At 40.9% G+C, this 18,240-nt stretch overlaps 1 protein-coding gene and 1 long non-coding RNA gene across 3 annotated transcripts in view; one reads left to right on the top strand and one right to left on the bottom strand.

Annotated features, from left to right (window-relative positions):
* PRDM16 (PR/SET domain 16) overlaps positions 1-17,773 on the bottom strand; it is an 842,524-nt gene extending 824,751 nt beyond the window's left edge. Inside the window, exon 1 of the mRNA XM_073561698.1 lies at positions 17,671-17,773. Coding sequence (XP_073417799.1) covers positions 17,671-17,707 — 37 coding nt within the window. The 5' untranslated portion in view covers positions 17,708-17,773. The remainder of the gene's footprint in view (positions 1-17,670) is intronic.
* Positions 17,774-17,865: 92 nt separating this feature from the next.
* The window catches only part of LOC141074170 (uncharacterized), a 5,788-nt gene continuing 5,413 nt past the window's right edge, over positions 17,866-18,240 (top strand). The window contains exon 1 of one of the 2 annotated variants that reach the window (XR_012227144.1): positions 17,866-18,027. This is a non-coding gene — a long non-coding RNA (uncharacterized lncRNA). The other variant, XR_012227143.1, reaches the window with a different exon arrangement.

Here is an 18,240-nt window from a genome sequence, read left to right as displayed (position 1 = left end):
TCTGGGGTCTGTACGGGCCTTTCGGGGGGCTGTGCCGGCCTGCCAGGGGGTCTGTGCAGGCTCCGGTGGTCTGTGCCGGCCTGCCGGTGGTCTGTGCAGGCTCCGGGGGGGGGCTGTGCCGGCCTGCCGGGGGGCTGTGCAGGCTCCGGGGGGCTGTGCCGGCCTGCCGGGGGGCTGTGCCGGCCTGCCGGGGGGCTGTGCCGGCCTGCCGGTGGTCTGTGCAGGCTCCGGGGGTCTGTGCAGGCATCGTCCGATGGGACTACAAGTCCCATCGGGCGATGCCTGCTACCATGACAGTGATTGACACATTAGCCAATGATGGGACAGTAGTAGTCCCATCATCCGGCTAATGTGTTAAATGTAAAAAAAAAAAAAAAAAAAAATTACATGCTACATACATACAACATGCATACTACATACATGCTACATTCATACTACATACTACATACATGCTACATTCATACTACATAAATACTACATGCAACATACATACTACATATATACTACATGCATGCTACATACATACTACATGCTACATACATACTACATATATACTACATGCATGCTACATACTACATGCTACATACATACTACATATATACTACATGCATGCTACATACATACTGCATGCTACATGCATGCTACATACATACTACATACATACTACATGCTACATACATACTACATATATACTACATACATACTACATACATACTACATGCATGCTACATGCATGCTACATACATACCACATACATAACACATATATACTACATGCATGCTACATACATACTACATGCTACATACATACTACATATATACTACATGCATGCTACATACATACTACATGCTACATACATACTACATATATACTACATGCATGCTACATACATACTACATGCTACATACATACTACATATATACTACATGCATGCTACATACTACATGCTACATACATACTACATATATACTACATGCATGCTACATACATACTACATGCATGCTACATACATACTACATGCTACATACATACCACATACATACTACATATATACTACATGCATGCTACATACATACTGCATGCTACATGCATGCTACATACATACTACATACATACTACATGCTACATACATACCACATATATACTACATACATACAATACATTCATACAATACATACATAGACATACAGTACATATAACATAGAGTAACATACTTACCAATACTTGTCACATTGTTCCCCGAAGCCATTGTCTTTTCCGGAATAAATATTAACATAACAAACCACAAAAATACTCACCCACGATCCGAAGCAGTCCACAAGTGTGTCCCACGACGATCTTGGGTAGAGAACTGCAGCATCAGATGATGCTGCCGTTCTCTACGGGCTGCAGGAATCCAATGACGGAAGGTAGGTATCCTTCCGCACTGTATTCCTCCGCCACTTAAAAAAAAAAAAGTCCCTAGTCTCACTTTATGCCATTGCTGCGTGGGAATTTCCCACACAGCAATGGCATAAAGTGAGACTAGGGACTTTTTTTTTTTTAAGTGGCGGAGGAATACAGTGCGGAAGGATACCTACCTTCCGTCATTGGATTCCTGCAGCCCGTAGAGAACGGCAGCATCATCTGATGCTGCAGTTCTCTACCCAAGATCGTCGTGGGACACACTCGTGGACTGCTTCGGATCGTGGGTGAGTATTTTTGTGGTTTGTTATGTTAATATTTATTCCGGAAAAGACAATGGCTTCGGGGAACAATGTGACAAGTATTGGTAAGTATGTTACTCTATGTTATATGTACTGTATGTCTATGTATGTATTGTATGAATGTATTGTATGTATGTAGTATATATGTGGTATGTATGTAGCATGTAGTATGTATGTAGTATGTATGTAGCATGCATGTAGCATGTAGTATGTATGTAGCATGCATGTAGTATATATGTAGTATGTATGTAGCATGCATGTAGTATATATGTAGCATGTATGTAGTATGTATGTGGTATGTATGTAGCATGTAGTATGTATGTAGCATGCATGTAGTATATATGTAGTATGTATGTAGCATGTAGTATGTATGTAGTATGTATGTAGTATGTATGTGGTATGTATGTAGCATGTAGTATGTATGTAGCATGCATGTAGTATATATGTAGTATGTATGTGGTATGTATGTAGCATGTAGTATGTATGTAGCATGCATGTAGCATGCATGTAGTATGTATGTAGCATGCATGTAGTATGTATGTAGCATGCATGTAGTATGTATGTAGTATGTATGTAGTATGTATGTAGCATGCAGTATGTATGTAGCATGTATGTAGTATGTATGTAGTATATATGTAGTATGTATGTAGCATGTAGTATGTATGTAGCATGCATGTAGTATATATGTAGTATGTATGTAGCATGCATGTAGTATGTATGTAGTATGTATGTAGTATGTATGTAGCATGCAGTATGTATGTAGCATGTATGTAGTATGTATGTAGTATATATGTAGTATGTATGTAGCATGCATGTAGTATGTATGTAGCATGTAGTATGTATGTAGCATGCATGTAGTATGTATGTAGTATGTATGTAGTATATATGTAGTATGTATGTAGCATGTAGTATGTATGTAGCATGCATGTAGTATGTATGTAGTATTTTTTTTTTTTTTTTTAACATTTAACACATTAGCCGGATGATGGGACTACTACTGTCCCATCATTGGCTAATGTGTCAATCACTGTCATGGTAGCAGGCATCGCCCGATGGGACTTGTAGTCCCATCGGACGATGCTTGCACAGACCCCCGGACATCAGCACAGCCCCCCGGCAGGCCGGCACAGCCCCCCGGCAGGCCGGTACAGACCCCCACAGGGTGCACAGACCACCGGCAGGCCGGCACAGCCCCCCGGCAGGCCGGTACAGACCACCGGCAGGCCGGCACAGCCCCCCGGCAGGCCGGTACAGACCCCCACAGGGTGCACAGACCACCGGCAGGCCGGCACAGCCCCCCGGCAGGCCGGTACAGACCCCGGGCAGTCCACACAGCCCCCCGGCAGGCCGGCACAGCCCCCCGGCAGGCCGGCAGAGACCCCCGGAAGGCCCGAAATGACGGCGCATCATGATGCGCACACACCGCGCATCATGATGACGTCAGGCCGTCAATCAACTGAACTTCCGATTCCGATGCCGAATTCCGATATTGAAAAAATATCGGAAGTCGGTATCGGAATTCCGATACAGCAAGTATCGGCCGATACCCGATACTTGCGGTATCGGAATGCTCAACACTACTTGTGATTTATGTTAATGTAAGTCATATGTGAAGCCATAATGGCACCACCAAGATACAACCCAGGTGGCAGTCTTTAGTCCATCTCTATCTAAAAACAATATCCATGTAACATCCATATAACACTATAGCACTGCCCTTTCAGATTGGCTGCTTTGTAGGAGCACAAGCCCACCAGGATTTCAGAGAAAGGAGAGGTGATTACATTACATCAGACAAAATAAAAGGAAATTGCAAGCCACAATACCAACAGCAAGAAAAATAACCACATCGAATAAGGAAAATAAACTTTAATATACAGTGACTCTCAACATCTGATTTAAGTCTTTTGTTTTATATTAGTAAAAATGAAGCTAATAATAAGATCAGTTGAAAAAGTAAAAGCATTGTCTCATTCAATTATTGGAGAACTTTCATTAAAAAGGAAAAAACACAGCAGTGTCTGGATAATCACTGTAGACAAAGGTAAATCTATACACTTCTGTAATCTGAGCACTCGGTAATCCAACTTGTTACGAAGAACAATTATCTGAAAAGTGATAACTTGATAAAATAACCACATATTTCTTATCTTTCAAGACTCTCTGGGCAAAAGTATGGTGTAACTTTGTACTGATAGTCTACAGAAGCCCTTAAAAATTATATACTGTTTATAGCATCTCTTTCATACATGTATATATGGGCACTTTGATAGGTGAGTTTGCTCCCTCCTCATCAGAGAAACAGCAATAACCATTGTAGTAAATAGCACTCAAGATGCCATTAGTTCAACTTTTATTATCACCTGCTGCATATAGATATATACAATGAGTTGGTAAAATGACCTTCATTTTGCTGTACAAGGGCAATGCAGTGCCAGAATGATGAAGAATAGTTTGACCATAGGTTGGTCTGCTGATTGATGGACATTAGGTAGTTAAGATAAGAAATAACCAGACCTGAAATTTTGTGAAAGTTCTACATAATCCTCATGATTTAGCAAGGATAAAGGACAACTGAAATTTTTTGCCTGGATTTTTTATCAAAAATGTGACTTGTATCTGTCTTGGGAATAGCAAAAATATGAAACCAGAAAACATCGGTCTATGGCTTTGTGCAGCTAAAAAAGTGAGCAAGAGGTCGAGAAAATGAAGAAAAAGATGTTCAACCTAGTTGGCACAGAACACTGCACAGAGGTTTCCATATTATATAATAAGCTGCTTCTTATACAGTAGGATCCGATTCCCAATATCTCTCTCTGGCAAGGGCGAACGCAGACAGAAGAAGGCCCCTGTATAAGGACCATGCATGGGCCCTTTGTATGTTAATAGCCATCGTAAAGCCCAATTCCACCTGATTTAGAGTTGTTAGTGGCCTCCTGACCTCTTGGACCCCTGAGCAGCTACACATATCACATCAATGGTATGTCCACTTTTACCCTCTGTTGTGCAGTGAGATAGTGAAAGGTTAATGTTTAATAAAAAGAGCAAAGCAATAGAGGTTGTCTGGGATATAATTGATGACATTTCCAAGGAACATTAGGTCACTAAAATGAAGTTGGTGGGGTTCGGATGTATAGTTCCCCCATGATCCAAAGATATTGGCTCCAGCAGTAGCTGGATAGTGGTTTACAGAGCAGAAGAGAGAAACCCCATAAATTGCTCAGTGGCCGCTGCTGAATACTGCACTTTATCTCCCATTCAACATTATATGGATAGGTCATCAAATATTTAAGAGGTCATCCACTGTCTCTTATTAGGAGTTCAGCTTTCCTCAAACAGCTCGTCTGTCCAAACAATGGCTGCTGGTGGAGTCGCAGTGACCAGAGCCAGACCTGTTCATCAGCCTCCTCCAATAGAAAAGCAGGTTTCCCGTGAGAGATGTTTTACAATTAAAGGAGGCTGGTACATGGGTAGAAGGGGGCCCCGTGACAAGAGCACTATATATAATGTCTGTAGTAGATGCTGCTTGTTACTTTGGTGGTGGTAGTGGCCCCCTTACATCTTGGGTCCCTGAACGGCTATACTGGCTGCATCAATGATATGTCTTCTCCTGGGCTGATGGACAGGTCTGGTCACATACTCCTCTACCAGCATCCTTTATATGGACAGATGTGCTGGTTAGTGTGAGGAAAACTATACTATAACAACAAAATTTGCCAACAACTTTAAGTCCCTTTAAAATCCCTGACAGGCAAAGTGAATATCATTAATTATTTCACAACAAGGGTATATTAGGTGGAAGTATATTAGACATGTCAAGTTGATTTGTGAAAAGTAGAGAAAATGGGCAATGGACACAGATCTGAGAGACAAGGGCCAAGTTTTGTTGGGTAGCCAACTGGATCAGGGCATCTTTAATATGCAAGGCCTTGTGGGGTGTTTTCAGTACTAATAAAGGACAACCAGCAACATGGTCATAGGCTGATTAATGAATGTGAGGGGCGAAGGCTGACCCATCTGACCCGATCCCACAGAAGAACTAATGTACAGTGCAAAAAAGTTCATTGTAGGTTATAAAATTGACAAAAAAGCCAGTGAATCACAATTCGCTGCGTATAGGGCTGCGTGTCCATGTACATAGAGCACAATATATCGCTGGAGAAGCGAAAAAAATAAAAAATCCTGAGAATGTAATATTGAAAAAGCATCTGAATAAAGTAAGGCAGAGGATGAAGATCCTTACGATGTGTTGTGACTAGACACAACAATTATGGAGACATGGTAAAAACCAAAATGAAACCCCAGATATGGTGTATCCAACCACTGGTTGGCATGTAGAGTGTCCAGCGGGGAAAAAGTAGAATTTACCGGTCACTAACACTTGAATTATTTTATATGTAAAAACTTATATGAAAACCAAAGCGAACCCCTGGATATGGGGTATTCAACCACTGGTTGGCATGTAAAGTGTCCATGGGGGGGGAAGTTAAAATTACTGGGCACTAGCACTCAACTAATTTATTTATAAAACTATATAAAAACCAAAACAAACCACCGGATATGAGGTATTCCACCACTGGTTGGCATGTAGAGTGTACATGGGGAAAAAAAGTAAAAATTACTGGGCACCAGCACTTGAATAATTTATATTTAAAATGTATATAAAAATCAAAGCAAACTGCCAAATATGATGTATCCAGCCACTGGTTGGCATGTAGAGAGTCCAGGGGAAAAAAAAGTAAAAATTACCGGGCACTAGCACTTGAATAATTTATATTTAGAAATGTATATAAAAACCAAAGTGAAACCCTGGATATTATGTATCCAGCAACTGGTTGGTATGTAGAGTGTCAAAGGGGAAAAAATAAAGATTACTGGGCACTAACGCTTGTATAATTTATATATAAAAATGTATATAGAAACCAAAGTGAACCCCTGGATATTATGTATCCAGCCACTGGTTGGCATGTACAGTGTCCAAGGGGAAAAAAGTAAAAATTTCCCAGTACTAGCACTTGAATAATTTTTATATATATATTATTATTAATAATTATTTATATAGCGCCATTGATTCCATGGTGCTGTACATGAGAAGCGGTTACATACAAATTACAGATATCACTTACAGTAAACAAACTAACAATCACAGACTGATATAGAAGGGAGAGAGGACCCTGCCCTTTCGGGCTTACATTCTACAGGATGGTGGGGAAGGAGACAGTAGGTTGGGGGGTTGCAGCAGCTCCAGTGATGGTGAGGCGGTGGCTCCAGTAGTGGTGAAGGGGCAGCGGGGATCATTGCAGACTGTAGGCTTTCCTGAAGAGATGGGTTTTCAGGTTCCATCTGAAGGATCCGAGTGTGGTTGATAGCCGAACGTGTTGAGGCAAAGAATTCCAGAGGATGGAGGCTATTCGGGAGAAGTCTTGGAGGCAGTTGGGTGAGGAGCGAATAAGTGTGGAGGAGAGAAGGAGGTCTTGGGAGGATCGGAAATTACGTGAGGGAAGATATCGGGAGATTAATTTAGAGATATATGGAGGAGACAGGTTATAGATGGCCTTGTAGGTCAGTATTAGAAATTTGAATTGGATAAGCTGAAGGAGTGGGAGCCAGTGAAGAGATTTGCAGAGGGGAGAAGCGGAGGAGTAGCGAGGAGAGTGATGAATTAGTCGGGCAGCAGAGTTAAGGATGGACTGGAGAGGTGCGAGGGTGTTAGCAGGGAGGCCACAGAAAAGGATGTTGCAGTAGTCGAGACGGGAGATGATGAGGGTGTGCACAAGCATTTTAGTAGAGTGAGGGTTGATGAAGGGACGGATTCTGGAAATATTTTTGAGCTGGAGGCAGCAGGAAGTGGAGAAAGCTTGGATGTGCGGTTTGAAGGACAGGACAGAGTCAAGGGTTACTCCGAGACAGCGGACCTCCAGTATGGGGAAAGCATGATGTCGTCAATTGTTATAGATAGGTCAGGTAAGGAAGATCTGTGAAATGGGGGAAAGATGATTAGTTCAGATTTGTCCACATTCAGTTTGAGGAAGTGGGAGAAGAAGGAGGATATGGCTGATAGACACTCCAGGATTTTGGAGATCAGAGAGGTGACGTCTGGTCCAGAGAAGTAGATCTGGGTATCATCGGCATAAAGGTGGTACTGGAATGTGTGGGACTTTATGAGTTGCACCAGGCCAAGTGTATAGATTGAGAAGAGTATGGGTCCTAGAACAGAGCCTTGGGGGACTCCAAAAGAGAGAGGGTGTGATGAGGAGGTAGTGTGGGAGTGTGAGACGCTGAATGTGCGGTTGGAAAGGTATGAGGAGATCCAGGATAGGGCGAGGTCTTTGATGCCAAAAAGGAGAGGATCTGTAGTAGGAGGCAGTGGTCAACTGTGTCAAATGCAGAGGACAGGTCTAGAAGCAGGAGTAGGAGTATAGAGTATTGGCCATTTGATTTGGCTGTAAGATGGTTGTTAGTAATTTTGGTCAGGGCTGTCTCAGTGGAGTGATGGGGCGGAAACCAGATTGTAGATTGTCAAAGAGCAGGTTGGTTGAGAAATGGGAGGAAAGTCCAGCGTGGACATGCTGCTCCAGGAGTTTGGAAGCGAATGGGAATATAAAATTTATTGGTTTGTTTTAAAAATAAGGCCTTTCAACAGAATATCCCTCTTCTTCAGATAAAAAAGGACATAATCACATTCATTACTAAGGTTTAAATAGAAGAGAAAGATGCACCAGTATTTTTTTACTTTTTGTCTTTTCAGTACTATGTTAGAATGGTGGATTTAATGTTGTAGGTGATCGATGTATACTATTGTGAAATAGGAAGGGGTGGACATATCATTGTTGGAGCATGTGCAGTCGCACAGGGGCCTAAAAGGTAAGGGGGCCAATACCACCTCCAAGGGAGGTAGAATTGTGCATTATGATGAGCTGCTGGGCTACTGAAATGACCCATATATTGTTCTTGCACAGGGGCCCTCTTCTGTCTGCGTCCACCACTGGGAACAGAACAGTTTATAGATTATTTCACTATCTAATAAAAGTGTAATACAGAGGTATTGGAAGTTTTATAACATAATAAGGCTTGTAGGTCAGTATGTGATAAGAGCTATAGGGGTCAGTTCTAATAATAGGCTATGTTCACATAAATTTGCTTTTAGTCCAAGTGCTGTCTATGACCTCACACAGACAGCCCTCAGACCAATGTTAGGCATTTGTACTGTTCACATGTCAGATTTTTCACAGGGACCAAATGTCCACATTCTCATCATGCATTAGTCCGTATTGTATTCTGGATGAGCCTGGCAAAGTCACGTCCATAGGTGCCTCCCAAAAATCAGATCACATACGGAACAACTGTATAACATCCGATTACTATGGACACATTGCAATTCTTAACATAGGAAACCATGTGGTCTTATGAACTTTATTAGCCACTGATCTAAAAACCTAGGCCATACGGAATTTAAAAGGCATAGAGATAGTGCACCGATGAAAATACAGATGAAAGATCAGCCGTTTTTTTTGTGGCTGAGAATCGGACGATTCTTTTTGGCTTCACATGGATTAATGGCAGAATATAATACCTAGGACACGTTATAATAATGTATAGGATGGACTTTTTCCCAATGGTTTTAGTATAATTCTATTATACTACAAATATAATAATAATTAAATCTAATAATATAATAATAATTATAATATAATAATAATATAATAATTATAATATAATAATATTATAAAAAATAATACTGCTCAGACTGAATAAGTGAAGCCCACAAAAGAACAGCGATAAAAGCGACAATGATTCACATTTTTATTAACCCTTTGATCTTTCCCTGACTGACACAACTCGCCCCACACAATGGATGTTTGGACACAGATGTATTTGCCCTGCTGGGAGTTGGAGTACGGAAAGTGGAGTTTTCTTCCTCGCCAGCTCCCTGGTAGTTACATCCCTGGTATAAAATTACATCGAGCGACAGCTTTGAATTACTCGGCCGCACTGTTGTGAAATACAATCTGTTACATCACATGTGAACATTTTACATACTCCACATATGCTCGGCCGCTTTAGGCTAGTAATAAAGGTTTGTAAAATAATTTGTGGACATGTGCCTGTGTGTGGAAGCGGAAGGGAGAGGGTTTGGGGGGGGATTGTCTTCAGAAGAGGCTGGATGACGAGGAAGGGGTAATTTCACAGAGCTTTTGCTGTGGGTCAACATGAGCCAATGTGAATTCTGCCAACACCATAGTGTAGGTCAAGCTAAAACGAGTGATGGTATGGGGACTAAACCCCTGGAGACGCACAAAGTCTTGCAGGCGTTTCTAATGCACAAGTAGGGAGTGGGCAGCCGAGACCACCATTGCATTTGATGAACCATAAGTCCCAGGATTCTATGTTGGAACTATTGATGGCAGCAGAAATTACTCTGGTGTCTTCATGGATTTGCAGCTTTAAAGCTAATAAATTTGGAGTTTGCAACGTTCCCTCTGAATTGTAAAGTGCTGCAGAATATGTTGGCGCCATAGAAATAAAAATTATTATTATTGTACAAGGAGCAATTCTATGATCAATAAGATGTGATCAGAATGAATGAAATTGTAATTTGTAAACTCAGCCTTAGCATCACTTGCTTTACTGTACAGTTGAATGCAATCTGTTGTTCCCTGATATCAGCCAAATCATACCGAGAAGATTCTGACTACCATGTGACTCAAAGGGGTGGACTAAAAAGAAAATTCCTGACCCTCCATTTCTCCCACCTGATAATCACACATTCCGGTACATTTCGCTACTTCCATGTGAATGATACCAGCAGCTGCTCTTACAATTTTAGGCTTTGGGGTCCTATATATTAATAAATGACTATAAGCAGGTAGCACTCATTCCTAAGCCCAAGTGCCAGAGAGACACAAAGATGACTCGGCCACATTAGTACTCACCCATATTAGGCCTCCTCACACGTCCGCATAAAACACGTACGTGAAAAACCAGTACTGGTGCCATCAGTGTTTACCATCAGTATGTCATCCGTGTGTCAATTTTTTCTATCAGTGTGTCATCATTGTGTCCATATTTACCATCAGTGTCATCATTGTGTCCATATTTACCATCAGTGTGTCATCAGTGTGTCCATATTTACCATCAGTGTGTCATCTGTATGTCCATATTTACCATCAGGGTGTGATCCGTGTGTCCATATTTACCATCAGTGTCATCCGTGTGTCCATATTTACCATCAGTGTCATCCGAGTGTCCAAATTTACCATCAGTGTGTCAACCGTGTGTCCATATTTACCATCAGTGTGTCCATCTTTACCATCAGTGTCATCCGTGTGTCCATATTTACCATCAGTGAGTCATCCGTGTGTCCATATTTACCATCAGTGTGTCATCAGTGTGTCCATATTTACCATCAGTGTCATCCGTTTGTCCAAATTTACCATCAGTGTGTCATCCGTGTGTCCATATTTACCATCAGTGTGTGATCCGTGTGTCCATATTTACCATCAGTGTGTCATCTGTATGTCCATATTTACCATCAGTGTGTCATCCGTGTGTCCAAATTTACCATCAGTGTGTCATCTGTGTGTCCATATTTACCATCAGTGTATGATCCGTGTGTCCAAATTTACCATCAGTGTGTCATCTGTGTGTCCATATTTACCATCAGTGTGTCATCCGTGTGTCCATATTTACCATCAGTATTTCATCTGTGTGTCCATATTTACCATCAGTGTGTGATCCGTGTGTCCATATTTACCATCAGTGTGTGATCCGTGTGTCCATATTTACCATCAGTGTGTCATCTGTATGTTCATATTTACCATCAGTGTGTGATCCGTGTGTCCATATTTACATCAGTGTGTGATCCGTGTGTCCATATTTACCATCAGTGTGTCATCCGTGTGTCCATATTTACCATCAGTGTGTGATCCGTGTGTCCATATTTACCATCAGTGTGTCATCTGTATGTTCATATTTACCATCAGTGTGTGATCCGTGTGTCCATATTTACCATCAGTGTGTGATCCGTGTGTCCATATTTACCATCAGTGTGTCATCTGTATGTTCATATTTACCATCAGTGTGTGATCCGTGTGTCCATATTTACCATCAGTGTGTGATCCATGTGTCCATATTTACCATCAGTGTGTGATCCGTGTGTCCATATTTACCATCAGTGTGTGATCCGTGTGTCCATATTTACCATCAGTGTGTGATCCATGTGTCCATATTTACCATCAGTGTGTGATCTGTGTGTCCATTATTACCATCAGTGAGTCCGTTTTCACCTTCAGTGTGTCATCAGTGATTTTCAGATGTGGTTAAACAAAGAATTAATTGACAAAGCTTCTCTTATATTTTGCAATGTTAAACATGTACAGCACATGGAAGGAACATGGTTGCCATCCGTGTGCTGTACCTATTTTTCATGGACCCATAAACTTCGATTAGCTCTTGCCAAAAAAAAAAAAAACATGTCTCCTTATATTTTGGAGGGACACACGTTCGGTGTAAAAACATGGATATGTGCACAGAAGTATAGGTTAGAGTATTTATATGTGTCATCCAAGAAAAAACGGAAGCCACATATAGTGGAGACATGAACATGTGAAGGAGGCCCTATAGCACACATGTGCCGGATAGGTGTGGGGCCTATTATAGAGTTTGCTTTGGGGGTCGGGAGCATCGAGCTACACCTCTGCATTGTTGTACAGTCTGATAAGGGTCCCAAAAAGACCCCAATGAGCTGTAGATTAGGGGAAAACATTAACACCCTTGCCATAATTCCATGGCATTGGACTAAATCATGATATATCACCTTTGGGACCTTGTATACAGGTCTGACGATATTTTGGGTGGACAAATAGGGTCACTTATAAATGGTGACTTGGTGTTATAGCTAAACAAGGTCATTTTTATGTTTGTTTTTAATAAAATGATGAAATACCCACATGCATCAGTCATCACGTAAGGAAGTAGTCACATGGTTCACAACAATACTGTAAGTTTAATTATGCACATCCAGCCAGGTTAAAGAGAGCGGCATTTATGGGGCGAAGAGAGGGGTACAAAGTAGGAACTTCTCCTGCAAAAGAGGGACACCTGGGAGATCAGTAGAAATACTATGAGCTAATTTGTGATTTATCATGAAAACAATAAAAAAAAATCTATTCTCTTCCACACTTCAACCTATGTGTAACCCCAGGCCTTCTCTGGATGTGACGTGGAAGGCCACCCACAACACTCTACACGCTCCCCCTGTTAACACACAATTTACTTGACCCAAAATTAGATTAAAATCAAAACAGACCGCGGCAGAATTATAGAATCAGACTATTTTTTTTTTCCTTTGAGCCTAATTATACATCTACTTGATTACTGGAACAGAAACACTTAGTATCCTCTAATTGCTTGAATAAATAGAAAGGATGTTAATAACATTCACTGGAGACGATCGGGACATGGTAAAATATTAGGTTGGGTGCTAACTAGATGCTAAACGAGTGCATTTCAACAAGGAGGCATTTGGGAGCGTGTGCCCATGGCTCAGACCGTCAGCAATGACTGCAATACTGTACAGGGTCAGAACATGAGGCTGGAGTGGAGCTATGGGAGAGCAGCACCGGCTGAGTGATCTGGATATATGTCTCCATGTAGAGACCTACAGGCTCCTGACTGCACTATGGACACATGTATACGACACACATATATATATATATATATATGTGTGTCTATAGATATAGATATATACATGTATCCATATATATATATACATATGTATTAATATATGACTAGACATCATTGTGCGTTCATGGAGTTGAGTACTACATAAATCAAGCCCAAATAAAGTGTATGCTATTCTAGCTTACTGTATCAACCCTTCCTATGGGAGATATGACAAAATACATCCGGCACCCTATTTATTGATTCCAGTGACACAATGAGGCAGGCACAATGGTGCAATACAGAAACTAATGTGATGCAGTAACCATCTGATTACAACTGTAAAAACCAGCTATATGTACAACTTACAAATGGCGGTGAAATGATTATTTCATGCCCTGCAATTAAATTAAAAAAAAAAAAAAATCACCCCAGTTGTTCTATTTGCAGCAACAAACTAAAAGATGGATAGTCTTAAAATCAGGCCAACAATCCTTGTTCCAATCCTGCCTCTCCCTAAGGTTAGAGAGCCTCTTCATCCCCTCATCCCACAACTATGGAGATATGGTCTAGCTCTGGCTCACATATGAATAAACCATGAAAGGTGGTGCTAGGTAACATAATAATAGTGGTAGCATTAATGTATAGAGGGATATGTTAGCTACATAGCACTGTATTCATACTATTAATGCTATTCTTATGCTCATTAGTATTAGTATTATTATTAGAGGGGTATGGACTCATTATTGCTAATATAAATGGTTGTGTTAGTGGTAGCATAGTAGTGCTACATTATATTAGAATGTAATATAATAATATAATAGCATATATAATATATACATAATATATATAATATTTATAATATAATGTAATATGTAATATAATAATATACTAGTTGATAGTTTACTGCTGTTTTGTTATTCTTATTAACAGTAGTAACAGAAACAGTAATATTCATTTATTAGTAGAAGCTGAAAAAAGCAGCACTAGAGTGTAATTATTCTCATTTCTAGTAGTATCAGCATTGGGTTATAATATTGATATTTTACTATGATTATCCTTGACAGCATGATAAAGAGAGATATTGTTATTATTATTATTGTTATTATTATCACTTTTTATTCTCTGGTTTTATTGAATGAAAAAAAGGAAATATATATATATTCTCCCTTCTTCCTAAGAACAGAAATAATTATAGTCACTTCTAATTCATCTGTTACAATATCTTATTTTTCTCATTGTCTGTAAATTTACAACCGATCTGAAATTCCTGACAATTAATCAATTAATTGAATATTAGTGATTTTTTTTCTGTACAAGAGAAATATTGTTTTAGCATAAAATTAAATAATGTTTCTACTGCTTGTCCTCCCCCAAAAAAACACCTCTCCCTCCTAACCTCTCTGAGGAGTGTGCCCACCTAGCAGAGGACTAAGGGGGTTACATTCAAAGGAAAATAGGGGACAAGCAGAACTGAATATTACCTATCTAGGAGAGACATATGTAGAAAGGGCCAGCATACAACTAAATATTAACTCTTGTGATTGATTTGTTCTGCAATAACCTTAAAGCCAAAGAATAATATATTAAATAAGAAAGAAAAAAGTGGCCAAGACTGAAGCATGTGGTTACAAGGCTAGGATCTGGAGGGGAGCACAATGGAAAGCAAACACCTTCTAAGTGAGCAGAAGCCCACTCTCAAGAACCAGAAGGTGCAGCCCAAACCCTGAATCCTCTGCCACTAACACGAGTGGACTGTGACCAAACAGCAAGTCCCATGTGCCAGGACTGTGGTCACCTATCACTGCACATACAATCCCCTGTGTCATCCATGAGAATCAATGTCAGCCTGTCTCTCCTGACAATTAATAAGATATTTGGAGAAAAGGCTGTGGAGGTGTTACATGCCTTCACTGGCCGCAGATCAACACTACCAGAAATGTCTAATAAGGAGAAATTGATCATCTGTACAAAAGGCAACGTATTACCTGCACATTAATGATTGACATTTGTGACACATGCTCCCATTATTGGTGTGAAGCTAGTGCTGCATTATAAGCCAGTGATCTGGCAGGTACAAATATAACAAAGGGCAAACTGGGAAAGCTCTCCAGGTACTTGTAATATATAGAGAGAACGAGAAGGAAGATAGATAGATAGATAGATAGATAATAGATAGATAGAAAATAGATAGATAATAGATAGATAGATAGATAGATAGATAGATAATAGATAGATGATAGATAGATAACAGATAGATGATAGATATATATATATATATATATATATATATATATATAAACAGTATTGCATCATCTTCAGACTGATTAACGATGCCTAGAACTGTAACCCACACATATGCTTGGATAAAACCTGATACAGATGCAGCAGAGTGGAGATTGCTCTGCAGCCATGCATGGATGCTCTATAGTGTGGCAGGTAACACACAGGACGGGAGTCCCCACCGAGGTAAGGCAGCCCTGATGTAGCCACTGTATGTGTTTGTGGATATTGATAAATCTCTATTATCCTGTATATATCTCTCTCTGCTCCTCGCCTCTCTGTGCGGCTCTGCGCTCCTGCTTTCCTCCCATGCAGTCTCTGGGGATGGAGAAACCTTAGCTCCAGGCTACTGTTTTGAACTGTGATCCCTAAAATCCTTCTCAGAAACCCCATAAAACGCTGGGGCCTTGCAGCGCAGGAGACACCTGATTCCAATCAGCCCTCACTCTCCCAAAATCACAGCCCCCATATTGGAGAACCTCGGCCGCAGGTGGAGAATTCCCCGAATATATCCAGTGGTTCCACAGGAAAAATGCCCAAACCTGTCCCCAATAATCTGCATAATAATAATAATAATATGAAAGTGGCTTACAGTTCAAATATTTTTTATTTACATTTCCAAATTAATTATTTTAAATAAAATGATTAAATGTATTTTTCTAAATAATTCAGATCAATGTTGTGCCATTTGTATAGGCCATTGATAAGGCGCTGTGTTATTTCCTATTATTTTGGCCCCTCATTTCATGCAATAGTCCTCCTGGGCCCTGGAGCTGACCATTGATTACAGCTCCCCTCTCCGAACAGCTGCGCCCTGCAATAACTGGTTGTGGGGTAAATGAAGTGAGCAGGTTCCTGTGTTACTGAGCTGCGAACATTCCTGTGTATACAGCAGCTGCGTGCAGGTCCCTGGGCATTAATGCAGCATCACTTCATGGCTGCACTCTCTATCTGCAATGGACAAAAGTTATATATATATATATATATATATATATATTCCATTAAACACCTGAAACTATGTATACTGTTATATGACTATATGGTAAATCTCTTACTATTCATAAATAGAATCATAAGAACAAATAGAAAACATAATTTAAAGGTATTAATTAACATTAAAAAATGAAATATTATACAATTAGAGCTAAAATGAACTACAATGCTACTGCTTCCCTTCCTTGCACCAGTCAATGAATCTATGACTAGTGGACACAGAAAACCACATTGAAACTGAAAGTAAATGACATGTGACAGCACTGAATCCCAAACTCCGGCGACAAGCGGTGATCACAGTCTCCAGCACTAGAGTAAGACGCATCCTAGTTTGCAGCCACACTACACCTCCAGTGTGAATGCAGCCATAGGACTAGAATGCGCAGAGGTAGAATCACAGGATTGCAATGCGCCCCCCCCCCAGCCCCCCACCTTGCCCACCCCATCCCAGAGCATCCCATGCACACAGAAAAAGGCAGAATGAGACCCAGAGAGAATCCACTGCCGGATCCGGGAGCCCTGGCTGTTTGGCCCTGAATCTGCTGCTGACTCGTCCCCTCTCTGTACATGGAGTCTGGTGAAGCTGCTCCCTCTCTTCCTTATGTCCTGGGCAGCCCTCTAGCGCCCACTATTTCTACAGCCAGGAATATAATTTCACAACACTTGGAAGGATTCAATAAAGAAGAAAAAAAAAAAAAGTTGCTCTCCCTCTCGTCAACTTTTCGTTAAGTTTCCTTGTCCCATTTATTTGCCATTTTCAGGGTCCCATGCTGGAATTGGAAGAGCAGGGCAGAAGCTGTGGCGCCCAGGGGCTGGGGATGGGCATGGGTGACTTTCTTGCGCCCTGCTCAGCTCACTCACAGGGGGGACACAGGCAATAATCATCTAGGCAGCAGCCTCAGCAGAGGAAGGGGGTAAGGTGCTGGCTCCCTGCACCGGCTCATCTGTCTACAGGGATCCACAGGCAACAGGAAAGGGGATCAGTGGATCACCAGGATGCCCAGGAGAGAAAGAGAAAGCTGCTTACTTTTGGCCAGTTTCCGCGCCCTCGCCTTGGATCTCATCTTGTCGGCTCGTAGATTTCTCTTCTCCTCCTTGAGCCCAGAAGCAAGCTACACACTATCTTCATCTCATAAGCATTGTCAGTTTGGACACCTTTGCACATGCGCACAGAGCATTCAATCTGACACCCTCGCCAGGACTAAGAAAGTTTCCAGTGTAATCATCATCATCAGGTTTTTTTTTTGTCCTCTTCAGATCACTTATCTCCCCCCTCGGCTCTCCCTCCCTGCTCTCAAGCTCGAGCTCTGTACTGCCTCTTTAAGAAAAATCACATCTTACCCAGTGCCATTGGCCCCTGGATTGGGTATGTTTGTGGAGCCAGGTACCAGTCACTAGGAATATGTGAAGTCTGTATTATTGCATGTTTGCTCTATAGGATTTATTCCTAACACTTATGACAACTTTACTATAATTTTATAATATTATTTAATTTCTTTTGATTATTTATATCCAATGATATTTTATGCAATTGTCCTATTTTGTTTTGGGTTTTTTTCACTTTTTATATTGACATGTTTGCATTTTTGCCAATGTA

Source organism: Dendrobates tinctorius, unplaced genomic scaffold (genome assembly GCF_039654945.1).
Source record: "Dendrobates tinctorius isolate UK_male_01 unplaced genomic scaffold, ASM3965494v1 ptg000326l, whole genome shotgun sequence".
NCBI classification, from domain to species: Eukaryota; Metazoa; Chordata; class Amphibia; order Anura; family Dendrobatidae; genus Dendrobates; species Dendrobates tinctorius.
The sequence above is the reverse complement of the archived record's forward strand: the minus strand, read 5'-3'. Positions and strand labels throughout refer to the sequence as shown.